Source organism: Epinephelus lanceolatus, chromosome 17 (genome assembly GCF_041903045.1).
Source record: "Epinephelus lanceolatus isolate andai-2023 chromosome 17, ASM4190304v1, whole genome shotgun sequence".
Lineage (NCBI taxonomy): Eukaryota > Metazoa > Chordata > Actinopteri > Perciformes > Serranidae > Epinephelus > Epinephelus lanceolatus.
In genome coordinates, this window is record NC_135750.1 from 22,820,696 (window position 1) to 22,845,448 (window position 24,753).

Sequence of the window (24,753 nt, forward strand, 5' to 3'; positions counted from 1 at the left end):
TGTCACAAAGACCCCTGTGAGACCAGCTTATTTACCCTGCAGTAAAACCCGAGAGGGAGTATACCCTGCAGTAAAAGTGGAGAGGGGGCTCAGTGGAATTAGATTTAGGGCCGCCTTCGCCTCTCTGTTCTGTGTGTGCCGTCAGGGAAAACCCGCTCTGCTGCTCTTGCTCCGTTGTTCAAGTAGAGTTATGTTGTGTTCAGAGTCAGGGGCAAAACATGCCGTATAACATGCAAACAAGTTTCAGAATAGTTTTTAATTAAAGAGAGAGGTATTACATTGTTCTCAGATATTGGTTACATAGTGGCTGGTACAGTGACAAGATATTAATTCAGCATAAATAAGCAGTTGTGCAATTAAGGGTTATTACATTTCACAATGCTATTGCATAAGCACTTGCTTGACTGTACAAGATGCATTTTCACAGATGAATGCAAAATGTGCTGTTGTTTGTTCTTTCAAGAATATTTTTTGTCCAAGATCTGAGGGAGAAAACATATCAACAGGATCTCAAAGAGAACATGAACTTGCACATAACAGAGGGTTACCTATCACTGGAAACTGACTGACCAGCATTGATGAAAAGGTGTTGCATACACACTACAGAGGCTGATGGCTCTGCATAGCCATCCACATGGCAAAGGTACAGTACTGCATGTGTCTTACCGACATGCTCCAAAACAGTTTGGAAGATGTTATCGGGTAAGAGGTTGACATTCTGATCTCCCCTTGTTCGGAGAGTATTGCTTTGTTACATTCCACATTTTGATCATGTTCAAGTCATTCAGCCAAACTCCAGGCTCAGACTGCTGTACTTTAAGAGTCTGCATGCAATAAGAGAGCTGGTGTGTGAGATAGCAGCTAAAAGAATAAAGCTTACAAGCAGTTACATCCAAAGGTTGAGGTTCAAACCAGCAGCTATAAATCATCTTTGACCTGTGATTTATTTTTCGGAGATGCAGCTCTGTTGCTTTGTACATCATATACATCTAAAGTGGCAAAATGGAAAGTTTGTAAACCTCATAATATTTTTTGCATTTTTGGCTGAGTTTGTATTAAAATAGCTATGGAATACAGATAAAGGATGTTGCCACATAACAAATTACACCGAAAAGCTCATGAACGAATTATTTAAATGACATTCAAATCAGTTTTGTACATTCTACAAAAAGTCTGTATATTTAGTGTTATGGCCTCGTCCAAATTTTATTAAAAGTGTGAATTGAAAATTTATGAATTCATCCAAACATTTGTTATGCTGAACCATTCTTTATCTGTATCAAGATGTGCAAGTTGTGATTATGCGTAGTAAGACTTTCATAGTGATCGTGTTTTGTATAAAATGGGCCCACAAACAAAAAAAGGTTGACAGGCGGTGTGCAAACTTCACACTGTTTCTACGTTACAATGGAACTAAAAGGTGAGATGTAATCCTCCTCTGGTTTGGATCAACCAAACATTCACCTCAGACTACAAACAGACTGAATGCTGCACGTTCAGTCTAACCACCGCCGGCTGCTCTCAAATCAGTTTCTTGCTCTCCGTCCCCGACCGCTTGTGACAAGTGGCTCGGGGTCAATGTGGAGCAAGCGGTGTGAGTCATTCCAAGGCACTTGATTCTTTTCATTTCTGTAGATGATGAACTGAAAAATCAATGGTGTTCCTTTGCTAATGCCCTTTTCTCCAGGGTACAAATGCACTTAATGAAATGATAGTAACACAATGCTTAATCAAATGCTACTCATCAAGGTTACAAACAGATACTCCCTTTGGTATGATGATCATATGTTCACTTGTGCACTTCGATGACATTACTGACTGCCTGATAAAAGATGTGAATATTACCAGATTTTAAATCCCATGCAACATGACTGTGAAAAATAAATGCCATTTGCAAATTAAAGGACATGGAGAAAAACAAATGAGATACATTCAAATAGTGACACAAAATTTAAAAAAAGTTGCTAGAGACAGAAGGCAAATCACTAAGCCTGAAAAGGCAAAACAACCTCAGTGACCTAAATTAAACATATCACAGCACCGAGAGCACATACAAGAACAAAAAACATTAAAGTTGAAGTAACTAAACAATAGGCCTCCTCAACACAAAGTATCAAAACGGAGAACAGGTTTCTTATTATAGCTAACTCAACTAACTACAGCCAAAGAAAAAGGTATCACCAGTCAATGCTGTGATAGACCGCACATGGTGACTGAAACACAGTCTGTGCTTTACAGGTAGGTGAACCGGAGGTGGAAACATTCAAACTACTTTGTGGTCTTGGGGACTTTCCGGTTGCCACTGGTTGCCGTGAAGCTGTAAAATGGCCTGTAAAACCTCCAACCAGACTTTGTAGCAGAAGAAGTACTGTTCCTGAAATGAGAGAGACAAAGGGCACGTCTAGCTTTTCGGGAACGGTCATTTTTTAAAGCTTGGCCTTTGAACTTTAACCCTTCTGTTGGCACTGACCTTGGTTTGAATCATCCCATGCCGCTGAAGTCTCATCTCTTTTACGACATCGCTCACGTTAATCTGAAGACAGAGACAGAAGGTTGTGAGGCACAACTACAACATATGTGTAAATAGATTATGTCTAATATCAATAACAAAGAGTCTGCAGCCTGCTAGCAGCTCTGTGAGGCTATACTCAGACACAGTGGTGCTTTAAGCTAATTGTTAATGACAGCATGCTAATAATGACGATGCTGACGTTCTTATGTTTAGGAGGTATAACGTTTACCATGTTCATCGTCTTACTTTTAGCCTGTTCACATTTACAAATCATCATCACCTGCTATTGACAAGGGGTGGAACAACACAGTCTGTAAGTAGCTGGCCATTTCACCATAACTCATGGGCTATCTGAAAATTTGTTTTAAATTTTGAACAGCATAGTTACGGTGCCTTAAAAATATATTTAAAAAAAGGTGTTTAAAATGTGCAAATTGAATTATTTCGTCCAGTCTGAAGTGACAATGTCATCATGTCAGGTCAAAGAGCAAGGGTCAGGGTCAGCTAAACTTGGGGACAGATTTGTTATAGCAGGAGCTAATCAATAGCGCAGACAGGCTGAACAGACTGAGAGAAACCAGAAAATTGTCAGGACAGTTTCGGATCTGCTTTTTATATCCATAAAATTCCTTGGACACAAGGGATATCTACTGTGAGGGCGTAGAAATTGGGATCGATTTTTATGGCAGCTAAAAATGGAGCTGATGAAAATCATGAGTGGTTTCCGTGCAGAAACAATTGGATGTCCAAAATATTAGAAATTTTGGCACATGCAGTCCAGAGAGAAATTGTATCTGAGGTTAGGGAGCGCACATTCTTTGGACTAACAGCTGATGGAACCACCGATGTAAATACATCTGAGCAGTTTTACAGTAATCATGTGCATACATTTATGCTGTGCGGTGCTTCTCACTGAAAATATATTCCTGTATGCATGCAGACAATCACAAAACACAAAGTACAGTTTAGGCTGAAGGGAATGCCATTAGCTTTTTAGGAATTTGCACTTGACAAAAAAAAAGATCACAAAAGTAATTACAAATCTGTAGTCTGTGGGGAAAGCAAATATTTGTACTTAAATCCATGACAATCCATAAAATAGAGACAGTTGACACATTTCACTAAAAAGCAAAAATGTCAACCTGCCTCTGGCGCAAGAAGAAAAGTCAGAGAATTAACTAAGTTAGTAGGATCCATCCTATGAGGACCATAAAAGTCAAATGTGCAAAACATCATCCATCTGATATTTGCTGAGATATTTCAGTCTGGACCAAAGTGGTGGACCAGCCGACCAACATGCCACTAGCATGGCTAAAAATACAAAAATATGGTAAACTAATTAGCAAACCAAACAAAATGTCTTCCACTTACAGGCAAATCGTTCTCAATGAGGCTGAGGATAACGTCAGTGCAGATGAAAACTCCTGTACGTCCGATGCCGGCGCTGCAGTGCACAGTGACTGGTCCCTTGTGGTGCACCGCCCTCAGGTAGCGGATGAAACGAACCAGCTGCTCGGAGCTTTTGGGCACTCCGTGGTCAGGCCAGTGTGTGAACTTCAGGTGACGGACGAAATGGGTCTCACCGGTCTGCAACAACAATAAGTTTAAGAATTGTTCCAGTAAACCACAATATTAATGACTTTATAGGAAGACACAAATCTCTTACCTCTGCCTCCACCATGCGGATGATCTTGATGTGGAAGTGCTCCAGGTACTGCTGGTTCTCCAGGTGAAGCTGGTACCTGCCGGTGTCCAGAGGCACGCTCAGCCTCTCTGGCCAGTACTTGTGACATTTGATCCTTCCCCGTTCTACTTCCTGAGTCATCATGGCAATGACGTCGGATTTGTTCTCCCAGATCATCTGCCAGAAGGCCGGCACTGTGGAAGGCAGAGGGCCCTGACAGGAGATGTAGAAGAACTGTTCATCGCCTACTTGCATGCGGATGTAGCTGGCGTTGATGTAGTCCTGGTTGTCTCCAATGGCAACACGGGTTTCATCATCTGTGTAGGAAAAAAAGAGAGGAAAGACCTAAACTTTCTGTGTGTGTGCATGCATCACTGCTTTAATTCATAACTGAAATGAACTAATTACAGCAGCGTCCTCCAACAAAGACCACAGGCAGACATTCCTTACGTTTTCTCGATGCTGGATAAATCCATTCATGCCTTGATCATAAACAACAAACACTGCTACCTTGTTGTTCTGCCAAAAGCATGCAATCTAAGTGTACAGTAAATAAAGCCAAGTAAACAGCCCTGAGGTCTGGAGTCGGGCTCAACAAACCAGTGCTGTGAAGAAGTTTGTTGGTGATGAGAGGGGTGATAGACCGAAGGCAGTCAGGAATGTTTTCTGGGTTGGTCCCCCACCTCCTGCTCGTGAGGTCAAAAAAGCCACAGACTGGAAACCAGACTTTCTAAATAAAATAGTTAAAGGCTACAAGCAAAGGGTCAGATTGGTCAAAAACATGATCATCTTTTTTGGGATCTTTGCACAACCAGCAACAAGGCATTGGTGAGGTGTGGCAGCAATCAGCTGGGGGTCACTATCCTTTTCATCATGCTCATTTATTTTAACTCTGACCCTTTTCACCCCGACACACTGAAGGCTAGAGAAGTAAACACTTCTGTTTGTGTGTACTTGAGTGTGTCTATTTTATAGCTTTTTCACATTCTTCAGTATCATCAGTGTTAACCACAGAGCAAGCATCACACCCCAGGGTGCACGCACACACACACACATCTCTTTTTCATCCTGTCTCTCTGTATTCACCCCCTGAAGTTCATATTATTAATACATCCTCTAATATTATTTTCTCCTGATGCAGCTTCCTTTATTAAAAATATAAATCCCAGATAATTACAAGGTTGGTAACAAATGACACCTTCTTCATCATCACATACTTGGCTGACTCCGAGGAGATTATAAGTGCGGCTCCAGTGAATTACTGATGCTAATGTAGGGAATGATTTGTTGCGCAGACATCACTAAAATGCTGTAAACAAACATCTTCTCCACTCCTTTCACTAAAGTCCTTACAGTCAGCAGCTAAGAAAAGTGCTAACAAACAGGCTCTCCTGTAAATGCCAAGTCTGTGAGTATCCAGGTTTTTACAAGCTTTTGCTCGCCAATAAAAAACTCCAATAGGGGAACATAAAATGAAGCGCATGAGTTTGAACAAATGGAGAAAGTAAAAGTTGAGATTCGGCCAGGAGAAAGTAAAAGTTTACACAAGTCCTCTCTCAGACTTACAGGGTAGGATGTCTCTGTAGCGGTTTTTATCTCTGTTCTCAGGGGCTTTTCCAACCAGGCAGTTGTCAGAGGGCTTCAGATGCTCCAGAGCCTGAAATCACCAACATGAGCACAGTAACAAAAAGAAAATGTTAACATTTAAAATAGTGCAGCTGGATTATTGTATGTCTGTCCATAAAAATAGTCTAAAACTGCAGTGTTTTAATAATCACAGTATGGATGTGTGTATCTGTCTACACCGCTAATTTTCTCTCAGTGTGTCAAAGTGTAGTAAATTATAATAAACTCCTCTGTACGGTTCTTATTGCAGGATCAATGTGGTAAACGGTTAAATGGCACATTAACTGGTCAACATGTAATTTTACCATATGTTAGAGCTGTCAATGATAACTTTTATTAAAATAACTTTTAGTCATATTTGCTGAAAGTGTCACTACATCCAGACTGCAGTGCATGAGACAGATAATCTGTATAAAAAATCATGTTGCTCCTCCTTCTCGTAGTGCTTCTAATGGCATGTGAAAGATCCACCGCGGCTGAATGAAAACAACCAATCAGCTGTGTTAGAGAGTCTCTAACGCAGTTGTCAATCACGTCAGTCACTGCTCGTAAACTGTGGTCAACTGTCAAACTAGGCAGCGCTGCTCAGCTGTAAAATGTTAAAGTTTGTGACCCTACTGCCATGTTAAAAACAGTCAAGCCAAAACCAAACACTGCCCACCAGCTGAAGCAAACGTTCTCATTTTACAGCTAAACAGTACACTAAAATATTTTTCTGTGTAAAGTATTAAATACATATTCAAAACCTCTGTATTTAAAAATAGAGCATATCTTTTTGGGAAAACCTCCAGCTACTCTTAGTCAAGAAGAAAAATACCTATTCAGAATCTTGAGAATCACAGTATTATAACAGATAACCAAAAGGTGGGAAAAAAAGCTGACCCACCAAATGTAATAAAATGGAAAAGTATGATTGAAGAGGTAAAGTTCATGGAGAAAGTGACTCACAAAGGAACAGGGAGGATGTGCTTGAGGAAAGGTGGCTTATAGAGGATGAGAGAATGTAACGATGCTGTCATTGTATTCAATGTATAAAAATGTGTACAGTGTATAAGATAGTAATTAGCCCACATCTTTTTTAACGATTTAGTTATTTTTTTTTTCCTTTTTTTCCCTGTATCGCTATTATACTGTGAATGTATTGGTTGTTTATATCTTTCATATTTTCATTATCTATTTTCCTTTTCACCGACTGAATTTTTTTTTACAAGTGTGATGGATTCTGTCATACCATTAGAAACACTACAAGGGGGCGTCAGTGGCTTAGTGGATAGAGCAGGCGCCCCAAGTACAAGGCTGTTGCGGCAGCAGCCCAGGATCGACTCCCTTGGCCCCTTGCTGCATGTCTCTCCCCTTTCACACTTGTCTGTCCTATCAATTAAAGGCTAAAATGCCCCAAAAATATCTTAAAAAAAAAAGAAACACCACAAGGCAGAGAAACATAATGCTTTTCACTGTCTTGTGTACTACTGTCTTGATATAGTGACAGTTTCAGCAAATACGACAAAAACTTATTTTTATAAAAGTTACCTGCCATACCTTGAAGGCAGTTTTACAACTATAACTAACTATTTTGTCCACAACACATACACACCATGAACTCTTTGACCAGTTCCTGCTGGTCGAGTTGATGCTGCAGAATCTGGATGAGAGCTTTGACCCTGGAGCCTGAGTACTGGCTGGTCTTAGAGGGACTAATGAGAGCTAAACTGGCCAGTTCCTCCTCTGACACTATGGGTGGGCCTGAGGAAACAAAAGAATAGGATAAGAGTAGCTAGTATGTCTCAGTATGGACGCAATTTTCCCTCTGACACATCAGCATAGAGGTAAAGGAATAGACACCTGTTTGGGGTGAGGTCATTTCCCGACTGGTGGCCTCAAATACGTCATCTTCCTCTTCGCTGCTCCAGCCGTCTGACTGGGTTTTCCGGATGTCTTTGCAGGACTGGTCCAAAAGTTTGGTCACAATTTGTTTCCTGGGGGAGTCAGGGGGCAGGGGTGAGACCAGACCATTTTTACTCTTCGGTAGGAGCGGCTGAAATCATGCAAGGCTGAGCTTCCTTTCCCTGCGACTTTTCCACCTAAAATACAGTATAGACAAGAGGCTAAAATATTTTCTACCGTACTTCTTGTTCCGAGGCTACAGAGAATAAAACTAAACACTTCCTAACTGTTAAACTAATTTTGTCTCACTGGGGTTCACGGCCCTTAAGCAACAGCACTTCTCCCAGGGTGGTGTTTTATTTATTACTCTCTGCTGCCTCCTTGTGGCCACAACACTGGAATTCCAGCAGACCAAAACAAAAGAAGAAGCAGCAGGAGGAGGAGGAGGAGGAGGTGGAGAAGGGAGGAAGAGGGAGGATATAAGTAGACAATAAAAGAGGAGAGTAGTTTGGGAAGTTACTACCTGTCAGTAGCTCCATGCAACATGTCAGTGACATTGAGGGATGGGCAGCAAGCTTGATGAGACGGGGTGCTGTTACAGCTCTCCTGTTCCACAGACAGGCAGCCAGAGGACGCAACAGACAGGAGGAGCAAGATGTTAGTAGTAGAGGTTAGTAAAGAGGTAAGGAGGGGTAAGTTGACAGAAGTTTACATCATGTACTTGTGTATGTATGCTTTTTAGTGTGCATGTTACCTGTATCGCAGTGTCATCTGTTACAACAGTCAATCGCCGTGGTGGAGGAGGCGGTGAGGTGATGCACACGCCAGCTGGATTGACCACAGGATCCGAAGTTGCCTCTGAGACAAAGACAGAAAGACAAATATATTTAGTAAGGGCCGTTTCTGAGTCCAAGTCTTTATAAGCCAGTTGTAGGTCAAGATGCAAAGTCTCTGAATGCATTTAAACGTCCAGAGTGTAGGATTTAGGGAGATATATTGGCAGGAATTAAATACAATATAATACGTATGTTTTCTTTAGTGTATAATCACCTGGAAATAAAAATGGTGGTATTTTTATTACCTCAGAATGAGATGTTTATATCTTCATAGGGTAATTGTTTGGTGATTAATCAGATCAAAACTTACATTTAAAAATATATGTCAACCCTTTTGCCAGGAAGTTTCAAGTAATATTAATAGCACATGCACAGCCCTGTATTTCAACACTGTTATCCTTCAAAAAATGCATTATCAAAGGAAAGACAGTTGTACCAGGGGGGCGTTCAACCGGCTTATTCAGCACGACGTCAGGTGAGGAGCAGGCATCAGGGCTGGACACCGGAGCCGGCTGCTCGGCTAAAATAGCCTCAGTCTGAGCAGACATGTTGGGCAGTGTAGGTGACTCGGAGTAGGTCAGGGGCAGGATGTCTCTGCAGATGGTGAGCTGTACAGTGCCCTCAGCTTTACGCAGGATATCCACCACCTTACTGTGGCTGAGCCCGGACACTATCACACCGTTTACCTAGAGTACACACAGTGAGGATTAGGTTTTTTTTCCCCCATGAAGGTTATAATAAAACAGTCAAGATGTCATAGATGTGTGATAGGTTGTCACCTCTAATAGAATATCTCCCACTCTGAGCCGACCGTCCTGCTCAGCTACTCCACCAGAGCAGATTTCCTTCACTCTGAGCATGCTGCCATTGGTTCCCCCGATCAAAGCAAAGCCAAGGCCTCCTCCGTCTGGTTTTGTGAACTCCACCTGCATGATGCAACTCTAAAGGGACAAGAGGAGAAAAGGACAAGAGAGAAACTTTGAGGTCAGTTTCTGTCAGTTTTATTCCAGCGTATTTACAGGAAAACTTTGTGTTCTGCAGGGAAAAAATGCCTCTCTATTGTTAAAGCATGAATCAGGTGTAAAAAAACAAAAGCCTGACAGATATACACACATGCAGACAGTGACCCCCAGGAGAGAATGCATTCGCAGATTGACACACAGTAGACTCAAGTTACAGTGTGTGTTTCAACACTTCAAAAGATGTGCAGGTAAAGAGAAAGAATACACAGAGCGAGCAAGAGGTGACAAAAATAAAGGGGTACACGAGAAACAAATAGCTTTCGGACAAAGATGAATATTATGTTTGGAAACTTACATCATGTTCTTGTGCGATAGAGAGACATCTGAAATTTCCACCGGTCCTACACACAGCTTCAACTGAAAAAAGAGAAGAGTCATCAGTGAATCAGCAGCCAGTGCAGACACAACAACTCCAGTTATTGCATAACAAATTATATCCTCAATTAATATTGATCAAGCCTTTAAAAGCGATGTACAAGCTAAATAAGGGGAAACGTCTGGAGTTCGGCACTAAGCTTCCCTTCTGTACCAATTTCCATCCGTGCAGCCATTTTCAGCCAATGAAATTTCCGAAACAGACACACAGAAAACACACCAACCTCCCACCTCTTCGGCCATTTTGAAAGAGAAGTGTTGATTGGTACGTCTCTTCTATGACAGGTGAACAAGGCTGATCTTTTCAGACTGACCCTCTCCACTGTCCCTTACCGCTGCATACACCGTCACCAGGCAACTGAGCTTCCTGCCCTGTGGACCACTGGCTGTATGGCACTGTGTGTGTGTGAGTGTGTGTGTATGATGGCTACAGCCCTGCAGTCCAATACACCAGTGGAGGGCCTGAGGCTTGCTAATTATTAATCCTGCTGTGAGAGCCCAGGATCTGTCTGTCAGCATTCAGATCACACACACACACGGACACACACAGACACACACACACGCAGCTGCAAAGAGAACTATCTTTCAGCACTGAGCTCCGGCTTCACGCAGACAAAGGCGCAACAAGCAAAAGGGTGAAAGGGAACCAGTTATGGCGCTGAAAGAACATGCGAGAGTTCGGAGGAGAAGAAACTTACCATCTTCAGTAGGAGAGACTTTCTCTGGAGAGACGGGCTCTTCGAAACGGGCGAAGAACTTCCTGTCCTTTTTCCAGTCAAACAGACCTACAAGAGAAAAACTTGTTAATAAATGCGCTACCATAGATTGTGCATGGAAACAATTATTTTACGTAACACATGCTCAATCTAAAAAAAAAATAAAAAATCACTAATTACGTGTCTTCCCAGAACTCAGAACACTTTCTGGTAATGATTGAACTTCTCATCATTGTCAGTTCAGCACAAACATATCTGGTTTCTAAGCAATCCATCAGTGTATATAATAACCTAACCCCCCCTGTTTATGGTCCTTGTGTTAACTCAAGCAGGTGAACCATCCCATAAATCCTTCAGAGGCCCTTACCGTTCCACTTCGCCTTGGGGGTCACCGGCTGGTCTTCTCTGTGACAGACAAACAGTAAAGTCATTCAAAGAGACAAACCTATTTCAGTGTCTATCTTTCAAGCCTAAGATGGCACCTACCTGATGATTTTGAGCTTAACTTTACGAGGGGCGATCTCACAGGCTTTCACTGCATCCTCCAGGGACATTCCCAGGGTGCACCTGCCACAGATGTAGAGGATCTTGTCATTGGGTTGGACGCTGCCCTCCTCGCTGGCTGGGGAGCCTGGCACCACCTCCAGACAGTAGATGCCCTGCCATTTGCTGCCAATGCCTCCTGTCAGCTTTATACCTGGAGAGCACACACACAGATATATTAGATACAATCAGATAATAATGGTGATGTATGTGTGTCTTTAAAATGTGTGAAAATATGTACCCAGCTGTCCTGAAGCTGTCTTGTAGAGAACTACATCAGGCAGGCTGTCACAGGAAGGCGGGGCCACCAGGTTGGTAACTGCCCTCCCCAGGGTCATATTCAATCGTCTCGGGGATGACCTGAGAATTGTCATGGCAACATCATCCGCCACACTGGTAACATCATGTCCATTTACCTAGAAACAAATGACAAAGAACGAATCCCTTACAGCACATATTCTAACAAATGTTTAAAAATGTGCAGAAATGTAACCAGATGTGTGTGTTTGTGCGCACTGTGATGAGCCTGTCTCCGGCCCTGAGTCTTCCGTCTGCCTTGGCTGGGTTGTCCAGTATTTCCTGTATGTAGTAGCAGTTGTCAAGCTTGCTTCGAGAGATGGTGAACCCAAAGCTTCCACTCCTGGACTTGGTCAGGACCACTGTCAGCTCAAACTCTTTAACAAATGCCTGACAGGAAAGAAGCAATGATCTTTTATCTTTTGAACAGCTACAGAAATTCTCCAAATAATTTTAACACCAATGCATCATTTTCATCACTTCATGTTTAAACCTAAACACTTCGTCATAACACTCAAGAAAGAGCAAGAGAGTGTAAGATCACTAACTATGGTATAACAATGGTGAAACATATTTTAGGGGAGGCACTACAGGTTAACAGAGTAAAACTTTTAACTAATAGATATCGCAATCAAACTTACCCAGGTCATTACTAACACTGAACAATTATTTTTTGTCTTACAACTGTTCTGGAATGTTATGTTTAAATATGCAAATAACACATTATCTAATTAAATCTGTGCTAATTTGCATAAATTTCCAGAACAAAAATCTGAACACTGGACAAAACCAGGTTCAAAATTCTTTTTTAATCTGTTGACATATTAGAGTCAAAGGGTTTCAAAGAGGGAATTTTGTATATCTCTTTTTATCATTATAATACTGTCGACAGTCATACAAAAAAATCAATTTTCGCCATATTTTTAGGAATAAAATGTTATATAAAATGATATATGAGCAAACCACTCGATAAAAACATTCAGAATAGAGATAGGAACTAAATTGGAAGGTTTGGTGTATGTAAGTGCTACTGACGTGGAGATTTCTGACTCAGAAAATGAGAATAAAAAATTAATTTTGAAAAAATGGACATAGAGATATGTATTGTAAAATTCATTACATTTTTAGATAAAAAATAAAACTCTACAGGTGATTAGGGTAAAGGTTATAACTAAATGTCACAATGAAACTTCCCCAGTTGATTAATTATTTGTTTCACTAAATTTAAAGTGTTCACGTAATGCATTATCTAACTAAGTATGAGCTTTTTGCATACATTTCTAAAACAGAAATCTGAACTAATATAAACTCCTAAATGTGTATTTTGTATTATTTTCTTTCTACCAGTCTGAAATAAGACATGTTATGGAAGAAAAATTGAGCTGCACAAAGTGTAGTATCTAGTAGTAACCAGCTAACTTTGATAACTGGTTCACTGAGCCAAACCCTGAATATTTTAACCAAACTTTATGGAAATGTTTTCTGTTGGGAGAATAATTTACGGGAGTAAAAAAGTATTTATGATGAAAGTACAGGGAGCCAAGAACACAAAACATCCTGAATGTACCTTTCTTCGACTCTCCTCCTCATCCTCTTCATCCTCGTCATCATCATCATCCTTGTATTCCCTTTCTTTCTTCTCTGGTTCTTCCTTCAGCGGTGTGTGGCTCTGGGCAGCAGGGGGCAGCACTGTGGGTGGCAGCGTCAGGGCAGGTGGACTGGCACAGGGAGGCACAGAGGGCACGACCTGGGCTGTGATGGGGGTCACTGGCGGAGGAGGAGGCTGGGGTGGAGGCACCAAAGGCCTACTGTTCTTGGCCATGGCTTTGTAGTGACTCGGGAGAAGCCCCTGCTGGATCGGGTGGTGCTTGGCTTTCGGTGGCTGGGTTGTGAGCGGCAGGGATGGGTGGGCCAGGGAGCAAGTGGTTGGAGTGTCAGACGATAAACCGAGAGGCGTGATGGTGGTAGTGGAGACGTGGGGGCCGAGGCTTGGATTCTGAGAGCTGAGACTAGAGGAGCTGTTGGAGGTTTGAGAGTGGAGGCCTGGGAGGTTGGTTGCTGGAGTGTGACTGGGCAGACTGGAGGGAAGGCTGTGAGGAGGCTCCAGTGTGGAGCTGATGGTCAGGTACTCTTCATCTGCCATGATAGTCAGTCCATTTCCCATCAGGCAGTAGGTCACACTTCCATCTGCCTCCTCTCTGACTCCACTGCAGATAAACAGACATTACATAATGTATATACAGCACATACAATAATACATTTCTATCTCAAGAATGTAGGACTTAAATTTGCTGTAATGTAATATGTAACACTTTTAATATATTACCTTGCATATACAGAGTTTGAACCAGGCTTAGGACAGACATCCATGAGCATCACAGTTGAGCTCGGTGTCGTTACAACCTCCTCTTCCCCTTCCTTGCTCTTCTTTCCTTCTACTTCCTGTTGTTCCTCTGGGTTCGCAGTGGTTGGTAGTGATTCTGCTGGAGCCGTAGGAGAGCTACAGGCAGGTGTGCCAGCTGATGCTGGAGAGGCAGGTGAGGCCGGCGAGACTGGTGACGGAGGTGATGTAGGTGAGGTGGGCGACGGGGGTGAGCGAGGAGGAGATGGGAGTGTCTGGTTGGCCTGCGCTTCCCTGTCCGGACTCTCCTGGGGCTCCGGGAGTGCTGGAGCTGGAGGAGGTTCTGGGCTTTTCTCGGCTGTGTTTGTTAGATCTTCCTCATGGGTGGGGGGCTGCTTCTGAGCAGATATTTTGGAATCATACTGAAACTTAAGGAGCTGGCTGTAGTCCTCTCCTAGTCTGATATCCAGGGACCGAGAACGAACCTCACGGAAGGATGCAGGACTCTACAGAGTTAGAAATGAGGTCAGTCAGGATTACTGGGTCAAACGTAGGTGACTGTTTCTTTTTAAATGTGCCTTTACTTGCATGCAAGTGAGCTTACCAGTGTGTTGTCATCTGCATCATACAGCACTCCAGGACTTGGTCGGCAGATCAGCAGATGAACTTCAGATGGAGCGCCACGCAGCAGGAACAAAACCCTCTGAAACAACACCAGAAGAAAAAGGTCATTGTAACTCCCTGGCAGTACACAAAAGATTAAATGACACATCAAACACCATGACACAACTAGCTTGCTATTTTCAGTGGTATTAAAGGATTAGTGCAGCAATGACGTGGCTGAGATCTTAAGAAAGGGCAAAGCCACTGGTGCTGCTCTTACACTCACCAGCCCATTCACAATTCAGAAATCACCTACTGTGCTGCTGTTTGTGAAGAGTTTGAACACTTTTTAGGCCGTAGTTAGCACCTTGTAAACCTTTATATTCTTTGACATTTTTAACCACATTGCACTCACTTTTTAGTCTCAGTTTAATATTGGAAAAAAGATCAAGCAAAATTACAACCACAATAAAACCACTAACACTTATAAGCAACAAGCAAGCTCTGTTTATGAATGTGGAAATCTGCTGGTTTTAAATTAAGGATAGGATTAATGATCATTTTGAAGGTCCAGTTTTTAGGATTTAAGGGGATATATTGTCAGAAATGGAATATAATATGATAAGTATGTTTTTGTAAGTTTATAATCACCTGAAAATAAGAATTGTCGTGTTTCCCTTACCTTAGAAAGAGACGCTTATATCTACACAGGGAGTGGGTCTGCCATGTTGCACTGCCACGTTTCTACAGTAGCTAAGAACAGACAGACGCTGGCTCTAGACAGCGCCATTCAAGTTTTAATATTGGCCACTGCAGTTAGCAGCCCCCTCGCAACGAGCCGAACGTCTCAAAAACACTGATTGTAAATGTGAAACTGCTTTATTCAGTGTTTTTACTGGATTAAATCACCTGCTCCGTTTGTTTTGGAGAGGATGAGACCACTGCAGATAGCTGCTTAATGTCTTGATCTTAAGTTATCAGAGAAAGAAGGTGAGCACACATTAGCAGGTGCGAGGCTAGCAGCCCGTATGTGATGAGTCAATGAACTGCATCTAAGAAACACTGATTTATAACATGAAACTGCTTTATTCAGTGTTTTCAGCACACATTTCCCATCCAATAAAATAACGCTATAACAAGAGAAATAAAGTGATCACTACACTAAGATATTTGAAAAACTGGAAAAATGCATCAGTGCAGCAGTGATGACTTGGGTCTGTCTCAACCTTCCATCAGCAGAGTGATCACACTAACAATGACAACACTTTCACAGTCAGCAGTGCATTTCATTTCCACTGGGTGTCCACACCTTATAGGATCACAAAAAGGCGTGTGTGTGACAACCAATCACATCTGTTAAATGAATGTATCATACCTAGCAATGGGATCAACTACACCTCCTCACTAAGATAAAAGTTTCTGTCCGATAAAAACCTCCTGAACAATGAACACTGCAAGAATCCTAACCGGGAGTTCAGGCTGGACACACGAGAGAGGTTTCAGCTGGTTGCAATCTATAACTACTAACACCACTAGATGCCACTAAATCCGAGACACTGCTCTTTTAAATACCCCAAACCCTACCTGGTAGGAGAGGTCCTTTACAGGCTCCCTGTTGACAGACAGAATGACGTCTCCCTCTCGCAGCAGGCCACTTTCTAGCGCCGGTTGACCAGGGAAAAGACGTTTGATGCGGACCACGCTGCCACGGTCTGGTCCTGAGTGCAGCTGCGAGATGTTAAAGCTGAAGCCGAGGCCAGACAAACTCTTCCTCAGCACCACTTCAAGCGTGTTTTCTAGGAACAAGAACAGACGGAGGGGAATCTTGGAGCGTTAATGTGTGTTGCGTAATCTTTAATCTGTAATAGTGTGGGCTGCAATTTGGGACAGTGTGATAAAAAAGGGTTTATCAATCCCCCCAGCATACATATCTTCCTGTGATAAGTATTTATTCTTCTCCAATAACAAAATCGGATCAAGCAGACAATCCTTTTTTCACATTAAGCCTCATATTTCTTTCACCATTTCCAGTGAAGAAAAGAGGGCTTTGTAGAGATGAGGAACTGTTCCTTTAACTAAGCCCAGGCAGTGAACAGGCAGCTTCAAGGTTTCAGTGCACGCTGTCTCGAGGGACTGAGGGAGCGTCAGCCCTGGATGACTTTGACAGCAACCACAATGTAGCTGTCAGATGACTCACAGTCACCTCTGGGCCATGTGTGTAAGTGTGTGTGTGTCTGACACTGTCTATCTTTTTTTTTTTTTCTCCTCCTATGTGAGCATTATGTGCCCCTTCCTCTCGCCTCTCACCATCAGTCACAAAGCTGTAGTCCTTGGCTCGACCACTCAAGGTCGTTTCCATGGAGACTTCAGTCCTGGGGGACTGTGTATGTGATGAAATGTGGGCTAAGAGGGGGCAGGGTGAGTCAGGTCTGGGCTCCAGGATTACTGTGGGCTCCCTTTCCAACAGCAGGCTCACCACCTATGGGAAACAGATGCAGATACAACCCTTTATTTGTACAGTGGTTCATACTTTAAGTTGTGTAATGTACAGTATCATGAGCTACTGTGCTTCTTCCAGATCATATTTATATTCAGCCTTGAATACAGTGCATTGCAAATGTTTCTCTAGATTACTCTTGATAAGGTCAAAGTATCTTAAGGTACCAACATGTCCTTGCAACCTAATAATAAGACTGTGTGATCTGTCACCCTTTTATGGTTCAGCTGGGATAGAAAATAGGACCTGAACTCTGGACTAGTAACGCTGACACTGAATATACACATATGTTACAAATGCAATCATATCAGCAAAAGGGAAAGCATGTTTGTGTGTCATTTTGTTTTACTGCATGCCCATGATTGCATGTGTTTGCGTGCATGTGCGTGTGTGCCTGTGTGTGTGTGTGTGTGTGTGTGTGTGTGTGTGTGTGTATACCTCCCCAGTCTTCTTCAGGCACTCGACAGCTTGGTGGTGAGTCACTCCCCTCAGGTTGGACCCATCAACCTCCAGCAGTCTGTCACCTGTCATATGCACAAACACAAATCTCATCATCATTAGCAACATCAATACATAAACGGTTCGTGTGTGTGTGTGTGTGTGTGTGTGTGTGTGTTTGTGTGTGTACAAGTGGTTGACGGGCATGTCAACAAATCTAAAAGTCGTTCTTGCTCACTGAAGCGTGAACCAAGCAGAGACAGACAGAGACACAGCACGGTGGCCTCAGTGGAAAACTCACATCCATACAAGTTTTAGAGCTTTTATCTTATGAAGCCTGGTTCAATACACATTCAGTTATTTAGTATTTAGTTTAAGGAAGTTGACAATCTCTGCCAAGCTAACAAAAAGGGTGATGTATTTCACAATTTTTTCATCATATCTTCTGATGATTATGCAAAGGGAATAGGAAATTTGTCATTCAAAATAAACCACTTCAAAAGAAAAAACTTCACGACTAGTCACTACTTAATCAGAAGTTGAGTAAACATAACCGTTATCGAACATTTTGTGTTTTTGGCAGCCACCTGACCACATATCGAAATGACAAATAAAAAGATTACCAATCTGAATCCGTCCATCCTGCTCTGCAGCTCCTCCGAGCACCAGACTCTTGATGTAGATGCCTCCATATCTAACATTGGTGTTCATTCCTCCCTTTTGGCAAGAGAGAGAAGTAATGAGTCAATGTCTCGGGCCTCAGATAACCTTAGAAACGTACACTGACTCAGCGTAGAGTTACTGTGCACCGTAGCTTGTTACATTTATCAGATTTATTCCAGGACTCTTATTTTAGACTGCATTAGCCTTTAGCTTGGTGTGCCTAATAATCTGGCAACTGAGTGCATGAGGTAATGCTGTGTAACCAAAGGAAAGCAATTCACTCACAGCAACACTGATGCCAAGACTACCATTGCTTTTCTTCAGCTCTACCACAAACCGCTCCTCAGTTTTCAAACTGATGACAGACGGGGATCTGGAACATGCATCCTGAAACAGAGGAACAAAGAGGTAAAAACTGTTTGAGATTCTTTATCACATTAATCAGAGCACTTAATCCATTTGACAGTTAGCACTGGTTGAACTCTTTTATCAGCTTTGACCTCATGACCATGAAAACAAAGTCCCTTATCTCTAACCTGAGCATCATGTATTCGCACAACAGGAATGTGAAGCCTCCTGCTCTGTTTTGGGGTTGCCATGTTGGACAGATTGATGGCCTCCTCCAGCTCCTCCACGACAGGACGGTACTCAATGCCGCTCAGCGTGGTCTGCGACCCAAAGCTCCTCTCCAACGCCAAACCCAGAGTGCTTTGACTCAAGGAGCTCTTGCTGTCCTTCAGAGACTCTGATAGGAAAACAGCCAGGTGGGATAAAGCACCTCAGTACATGTATAAACTGAATCTGAGACTGTGCATGCAGAGAAGAAAGCATTAAGCAGATCTTACGTTTAGGCTGGGACACAATGAGCTCCACCTCATCAGGGCTGCTCTGTAAGATGGCAGCAGCATCACTGAATGTCACTCCTTCCAAACTCGTCTTGTTTAGAGAGATGAGACGTCCACCTGGAGAAAATAAAGTAAGCATCACATAGTCCTTGTCATAGGTTTCGCAGCCCAATTTTGTCTCCAGCAATGTCATGTTTCATGTTGAAGCCAGCGTCTATGTTTCCAATTCCCACTGTTGGTGCTTCATACCAGGTTTGATTCGTCCATCTTTGTCCGCAGGCCCGTCAGGCACAATGGAAGCAATAAAGATCCCAAGGTCAAGTTTACCCGTATTGTCCTCGCCCACTATCACAAAGCCTGAAACAGGACCAGAGAAGGAAGTGAAGACAAAAGTCTCCCGTAAACAATCAGATCCGTGCTCATTAATTTTACATCAAGTTCACAGCTAAGCCTGCCTTAATAAACTCACCGAAGCCCAGTTTGGGATCTTTCTTTAGGGTCACGCAGACTATCTCTCTCTCTGGTGGGGTCCTGGTTGGTGTATCAACTGCAAAGCACATGAGTTAAATTCATTTATATCATTTGAAAAACCTGGTTTTCATGTTCAGGATCACACAGGGGACAGGTCAAAAATCTAGCAAAGGGTTAGTTCACATAAACAGGATAACACATTCACACATATGGGTAATTTCCCAATGACACATCTGCACTTCTTTTTTTTACTTTGGAGCCCCAAACACACAGGGAAAACATTCTTACTTCTTTGCATGACAGTGTTAACCAGTGAGCCACAATGCCATCCAAATCTGACCGTACAGACAGGTGACAAATTAAAGAAAAAGCCTCCATAAATGGGTAGAGAAACAAAACAAATGCAGATGTAGAGTATGAAAATGTGAATCATATGTTAGGGCCTTCACAGTCAAGACAACTAAACACCAGGGGGAGATTTTTTTAGCAACATGTGCTCTCTAACACAGCTATAAAAATTTGAAATATCTTCTACGCCATGGATGATTAAAGCCGCCCAAGAGGCTCATGGTGGCCATACTCAGGGACTGTGTAAAAACAAAAGTCAGCAAACATCCTATTTTTTGTATCTAATTGTTCTCTGACTGTCCTCATCATTCTGAAATCATAACACAACGAATGATGAGGATGATGCTGCCTCCTAAAAAGAGGCAAAAAATGTCTAATGTTGCTATTTTGAAGATACATAACATAGGTAGGGTAAGAGTTTGGCATACATAGCATCACAAATTCTGAAAACTATTTGTGTTATACTATGTTTAAATGGAGTTTACAGAGCGAATGTTTAACTGACAAATCTGCTACATCTAAATCCATGTCATAATCTGGGCTGCTCTGACTGCAAATTAAGGATCCCCGAGTAAATGTGGTCTTCAATAACTGTATATTAGGCCAACAGAAGAGCAATTATCCAATCATATACCATAAAGATGTTGGTTTATCTTTGTCACCACTCTGTGTGTTCACAAAAAAAGTAGGCATATTCACCTCGTATGGAGGAAGAGGCGTCTGAGTCCTGCTTCTGTAGCGACACACTGGACATCATTCTGGGAATCGGCTCTGGAGTGCTACAACACATGTGGACAGTCGTATTACATAGCTGTTTCCTTGATGTTAACATAGACTGTGATTTTGTATGATGAATATGTTAATATCATCACAGACTACCTCCAGCACTGTTGCTCTTTCATGTCCCTGGGGTCTCCTGTGTCAGTGAGCTCCTTGTTCATTTCTCTGCTCATCTCCCTCCTCATCTCCCTCTGCTGGCGCAGCCTCGCTTCCAGTTTGGCAGTCAGGTTGTCACAGGACTTGGAAAGAGAGTCTGGCTGACCGGGTGCTAAACCGACGTGGTTCAGCATGCCCTCTGAGCAGGACATCCGCTTCAGGTTCAAATTACGACCCCGATAGACATCTATGTTTTCGTCTGGAGAAACAGATGTGATATTTATTCTCTATCCTGTTTGACTAAAACCTTTGTGAGCTTTCTTTTAATGGGCATCAGTGTTAGCAAAGTATTAACTCTACATTATCACTAAAACATGCCCACCTGGTATCATGGTGTGGTTTAGCTGTCGTGATGTCATCTCACTGTGAAACTTGTGCTGTGCCGAGCAGAGGTTCAGGAGGTACTGTGCTATTTTTGAGCTCTCTGTTACAAAAGTGTGCTTTTTCCCACTGGGCCCTCCACACTCTATGATCAGCTTACGCCGCTAAAAGGCAGACAGAAGTTAATGTTCATTTACCCTGAGCTTTGTAACAAAATAATCTGCACAAAGTGATACCTCATTTAGCAAAATCTGACTGAATGGCACTTTACCCCAGTGGATATGGTGTCGGTCTCCCTCCAGAGGAAGCGTCTGGTGACAGTGCGGAGGTGGTTCTTCATCTCGTACACAATTATTCCTTTGGAACAGACCCCAAAAACCAGCTCTCCCACCACTGGCCTTTTCTCTCTCCCCACACGGTGGAACATGACCCCATACTCTGATAACTGCTGGGCAATCTAAGTGGGACATCATTTTACAGTTTAAATTGTAGTCATTTATTTTAACAGTCATTTAGACTTAAAAGAAGTGGGACAGTATCATTAAATGTGTGTGAGTGGATAAACTGGTAGTCTGGATACCTTTAGATACTCTGTTTCTGCCTCTTCGGGCAGCATCTGGGCATGACTTGCATGTAGTCTTGGCAACTCCTCCTTGACGTTGGGCAGGGCCAGCTTCTCTAGCATCCTCTTAGACACATAATGTTCTGGCTGGTAGTAATTTTTACCATACAGCTGAAAAGACACACAATAGAACCAACTGCTGTAACACACACTGAGAGATGATGCTGGTATTTACAGACATAAGGTGAATATTTTTCATTTTGCCCTAGGTACCTCTGGCATGTAATCCCCAAACTCAGCCTGCAGAGCGAGAGCAGCCAGAAACAAGCCTGTCTCCTCATTACAGTATAGCCTGTCCTCCAAGATATCCTTACGCAGCTGTAAGTAGTACTGGTGACGGGTCAGTCTGTGCCTAGGAGACAAAAACATTAAGTAACGTTTTTTTAAACAATGTAATACTGTAAATGAATTTTCTACATATCAGGTAAAGCTGCGGTGTGTAGGATTTAGTGACATCTAGTGCTGAAGTTGCAGAACTGAAACTTCTCCTGTGTGTCAAATGTGTAGAACTACAGAGGCTGAGAGGAAATGTGAATGACCCAATCTAGACCCAGTGCTCCCAGAGTACATGGGAGGAAACTCTCTTCAGATGAAGACATAAACGGCTCATCTAAGGTTACGAAAACACAACAATTCTTAATTTCAGGGGCCATATGCACAAAGCTTCCTAGTGCTAAGAGTTTCAGTAGTGATGAAATTCTAAGAAAATTCTTAGAACTGTGATGTTTTCTTAGAATTTCCCCTTAAAGTTAAGACTAGGTCCTTGTAAAGATAAAAGTTATTCACATCTTAGTCCTCAAAAGAGTGCCTAAGGTGAAAAACTGTTAGGAGCAGGCAGGAGGACTTTTAAGAGGTTTAAGAGTTTTTCATTTAGAGGAGAAAATGGTGGAAAGACAGAGGTACGATAAATATTCTCCAAACTCTGCATGACAGTGAGTAAATGAATAAATAAATGCCACATATTAGATCGTGCAGGGATAAATTTGTGGTCGATCTCATTAAGAATATGCACATATTTCCCCACCTAACTCAATAATGTCATAACGCCAGAAATAAAATGATCGCAATACTAAGATATTTGAAAAACTGGAAAAATGCAACAGTGCAGCAGTGATGACTTGTGTCTGTCTCAATCTTCCATCAGCTGAGTGATCACACTAACAATGACAACACTTTCACAGTCAGCAATTCATTTCATTTCCACTGGGTGTCCACATGTTATAGGCTCACAAAAGGGTGTGTCTGTGACAACCAATCGCATTTGGTAAAAGAATACGTCACACCTAGCAACAAGGTCAACTACACCTCCTCACTAAGATACAGGTTTCTGTCCCTTCCTCGCTCAGAGTTGCTCGGAGAACTTTCCTAAATCATTCCTAAGCTCTCTGAGAGTATTCTCAGTTTATGAATACAGCCCCAGGTGTTTACATACTAATAAAATCATAGATATGAATATTATATTCATAACATTTCTGACCATAGAGGACCCCAAAATCTACACACTGGACATTCAAACACCAGCACTGTACTTACAAAATGAAGGACATATCATCAACAAAAAATTTGACTCGAAGAAACACCAAAAAGGATAACGTCTGCCCTTTTTTCCAACTGTCAGGCGCAACTTTGGAGATTTTTGTTTCATGGTCCAAAAAGAAATATTCATCATCTGCAGAATGAGAAAGAAAAGCGAGGGTATAAAATCACAAGTTGGACTATTAATATTTTGAAATCAATTTATATTTTGGATGCTGCAATGCGATTTAAAATCAGTGCATCCTGATAGGTTAGGCCCCATATTACATGTCACTCTTACCGTCTAAAAAGGCAAGACCAAAGTAGAAGTGTTCCACCAAGTTTGCGTGAGCCACCACCATGTCGAACACATCTCTCCCTTTGGACTTAATGTCACAACGAACCACCACGTACTGTCCGTTAGGCAGCACTATAGTCACTTCTCTCTGAGATGAACATGAACGGCCCTTCCTGGACTGTGGCAGACACGCACAAACACACACACACACACACACACACACACACACGGACATAAAAACAGACAGACACGCTCACATGCATGCACGTAAATATACAAATACTGTGCATGCCGATATGCAAACAGACAAAGTTTAGCATGCAAGAAAAGACAAATTCAAATAGAGTGAAAACACAGCAGCTTACATTTATGCTGAGCCGAAGCAGATGAGATGCAAAGAACTTACCACAATAGATCCTGGAAGCTCGAGAACGATGTGCTGTTCGTCTGGCATTCTGACAAATTCAGGACCCAAAGCCTTAAAAAAAAACAAACATTTATAATAATCTCTTTAAGCAGCAACACATCCAACTGACTTTGGTGCTCTGCTGTGTGCTCTCAACTAAATACTGTATACCACCCTCTCCATGATATTGTGGCAAAGCTGCTCGTAGTACAGATACACAACACACACCTTTAGCTAATGTTCTACAAAACATTTCCCTTGCATTTATGCCACTAAACATACATTTTTAAAAATCCCCGATCTTACCTTAGCCTTCCTCTGGCTCAGGCTGAGCGAGGACTCACTGAAGGTAATGGAAGGACTGTGAGACCTGCCGGATGTCTTGGGAGAGATGTCGTGGAGGGGGCTCCTACCAAGCCAACTGCAGTTGCTGTCCCTGTGACGGACCCCACGAGGGAGTCTGAAGGGGGAGAGAGAGGGAGCGGGGAAGGACAGGTTGTGTAATAGTTGTGCGGACAAGTTGGAAAAGTCAAACTCCGAGACAATGTCATGTCCCTCCCAAAGTCACTGCAGACAATGAAGGAGCATGAAAGGAGGAGGATTTATTTGTGTTGACAAGCATGCAAAGCTAGGTCTAATAGTTGAAGAATCTTTTTCCTGACTGCGGTATTAGTGGTGATGATGTGTGTGCATGCATGCATATAGCTCATACCTGTCTAAAGAAGATTGATACAACGGTGTGGGAGAGCTCCTTGGTCTTTGCCTCCACGGTCTCTGAGGTAAACTCCCTATAAAACAGACATAAAAGAGCACTTGCTTTGTCACAACAGGCATCTCACTGCTGGAAAACACATTAAAGAAAAGCTAGTGATGAATTTTGCATCTGCACACCAATGTTAGGGATTTTGACAGTAGGTCAGAATTCCTGCTTTCTACCATATGACTTCTTTTTCA

General features: G+C 42.4%; 1 protein-coding gene across 5 annotated transcripts in view; it reads right to left on the minus strand.

Annotated features, from left to right (window-relative positions):
• Nucleotides 1-241: 241 nt before the first annotated feature.
• ptpn20 (protein tyrosine phosphatase non-receptor type 20) overlaps nt 242-24,753 on the minus strand; it is a 35,053-nt gene continuing 10,541 nt past the window's right edge. For 2 of the 5 annotated variants that reach the window (XM_078160680.1, XM_033613321.2), the window contains exons 8-47: nt 24,512-24,587; nt 24,106-24,259; nt 23,800-23,871; nt 23,397-23,571; nt 23,114-23,249; nt 21,794-21,932; nt 21,539-21,691; nt 21,230-21,415; nt 20,960-21,122; nt 20,581-20,836; nt 20,401-20,480; nt 19,352-19,429; nt 19,132-19,239; nt 18,883-18,999; nt 18,574-18,782; nt 18,323-18,424; nt 17,998-18,091; nt 17,375-17,460; nt 16,747-16,918; nt 16,024-16,235; nt 14,441-14,539; nt 13,822-14,342; nt 13,063-13,702; nt 11,715-11,885; nt 11,440-11,614; nt 11,142-11,352; nt 11,023-11,060; nt 10,638-10,724; nt 9,860-9,921; nt 9,322-9,483; nt 8,979-9,228; nt 8,461-8,564; nt 8,230-8,312; nt 7,665-7,798; nt 7,417-7,565; nt 5,763-5,853; nt 4,179-4,513; nt 3,884-4,099; nt 2,471-2,533; nt 242-2,374 (exon numbers count right to left, since the gene is read on the minus strand). In XM_078160680.1, the coding sequence (XP_078016806.1) occupies nt 2,264-2,374; nt 2,471-2,533; nt 3,884-4,099; nt 4,179-4,513; nt 5,763-5,853; nt 7,417-7,565; nt 7,665-7,798; nt 8,230-8,312; nt 8,461-8,564; nt 8,979-9,228; nt 9,322-9,483; nt 9,860-9,921; nt 10,638-10,724; nt 11,023-11,060; nt 11,142-11,352; nt 11,440-11,614; nt 11,715-11,885; nt 13,063-13,702; nt 13,822-14,342; nt 14,441-14,539; nt 16,024-16,235; nt 16,747-16,918; nt 17,375-17,460; nt 17,998-18,091; nt 18,323-18,424; nt 18,574-18,782; nt 18,883-18,999; nt 19,132-19,239; nt 19,352-19,429; nt 20,401-20,480; nt 20,581-20,836; nt 20,960-21,122; nt 21,230-21,415; nt 21,539-21,691; nt 21,794-21,932; nt 23,114-23,249; nt 23,397-23,571; nt 23,800-23,871; nt 24,106-24,259; nt 24,512-24,587 (6,470 nt within the window). In that variant the 3' untranslated portion in view covers nt 242-2,263. Of the gene's footprint in view, nt 2,375-2,470; nt 2,534-3,883; nt 4,100-4,178; nt 4,514-5,762; nt 5,854-7,416; nt 7,566-7,664; nt 7,904-8,229; nt 8,313-8,460; nt 8,565-8,978; nt 9,229-9,321; nt 9,484-9,859; nt 9,922-10,637; nt 10,725-11,022; nt 11,061-11,141; nt 11,353-11,439; nt 11,615-11,714; nt 11,886-13,062; nt 13,703-13,821; nt 14,343-14,440; nt 14,540-16,023; nt 16,236-16,746; nt 16,919-17,374; nt 17,461-17,997; nt 18,092-18,322; nt 18,425-18,573; nt 18,783-18,882; nt 19,000-19,131; nt 19,240-19,351; nt 19,430-20,400; nt 20,481-20,580; nt 20,837-20,959; nt 21,123-21,229; nt 21,416-21,538; nt 21,692-21,793; nt 21,933-23,113; nt 23,250-23,396; nt 23,676-23,799; nt 23,876-24,105; nt 24,260-24,511; nt 24,588-24,753 lie in introns of those variants that run through there. The other 3 variants (XM_078160681.1, XM_078160683.1, XM_078160682.1) reach the window with 3 other exon arrangements.